At 44.4% G+C, this 951-nt stretch overlaps 1 protein-coding gene across 1 annotated transcript in view; it reads right to left on the minus strand.

Moving 5' to 3' along the window:
• Positions 1–377: 377 nt before the first annotated feature.
• RPS15A (ribosomal protein S15a) overlaps positions 378–951 on the minus strand; it is a 7,198-nt gene continuing 6,624 nt past the window's right edge. Inside the window, exon 4 of the mRNA XM_007950583.2 lies at positions 378–471. Coding sequence (XP_007948774.1) covers positions 378–471 — 94 coding nt within the window. The remainder of the gene's footprint in view (positions 472–951) is intronic.

The following is a 951-nucleotide window of genomic DNA, read 5'->3' on the forward strand; positions in this document are numbered from 1 at the left end:
GTTCCTGCTACCTGCCTGCTTCCTTACGGAGCAGTTCCATACTTAACCAACCCAATTTTCAGAGCAATTAACAACAGAAGGCACCACTCCTCCCAGGGGTAACTAGGATTATAGCAAGGGACCACTTCACCACCTGGACCACCAACCCCAATCCAACCCATCCTCCTCTACTGGGCTATGATGGTAATGGTATGTATAAGTAATCTCAAGTTAAGACTTTTTCTGTTCACTTCAGGTTCGTCCTTGCTATGGAAACAGCATCCACTAATTAACAGAAGCCACAGAAGCTTTCGCTGCACTGATACAAAAACGCAAAACAACCGAGGGGAAGCGGCAGAGTCCACTGAGGCATTTTATTTGTGTGTACTGTTACATCCCTAAAAAAAGAATCCCAGGATCTTCCCTCCTGTGTGTTTTCGTCTTGCTTCCTCGTGGTCCATGATGCCAGCTGAGGTCGTCAGTACAATGAACCTACGGAGAGAAGGAAAAAAATACTGGTCTGAGTTCTTCCTAAAAATAACCGTTCAACAAAAAGGCATTTTCAGATGGAGAAAGCATAAACATGCACCCGGAGTTTAGGCTGACCTGCCTGTAATGCACTCAGGACTGATGCTTGGCCACGTGGACTGGGGAGTATCTGGACTGGCCATACCTGTGTCTCCTGGAACTCAGAGACCCAAGTGCAGAGGCCCCAGCACTCACTCACAGGGAAACACCATATACAGGATCACAGGCAAGTTATTTGTATAAAGACAATTCACTTGTACGACAATGGGAGTCCCACAAGGCCTATCAGCCTCATGAGGTAACACACCTAAGGTCTAAGGAGGTGTGTCAACCATGAGGTCTTAAAATTCTATCACAATTACAAAAAAGTAGTAATAATAATTCTCTTATAACACTGTACCTTTAATACAGTTACCAACAATACAGTAACTATTAAGTAGTTTA

Source organism: Orycteropus afer, unplaced genomic scaffold (genome assembly GCF_000298275.1).
Source record: "Orycteropus afer afer isolate SDZICR_OR568_19922 unplaced genomic scaffold, OryAfe1.0 scaffold00281, whole genome shotgun sequence".
NCBI lineage: Eukaryota > Metazoa > Chordata > Mammalia > Tubulidentata > Orycteropodidae > Orycteropus > Orycteropus afer.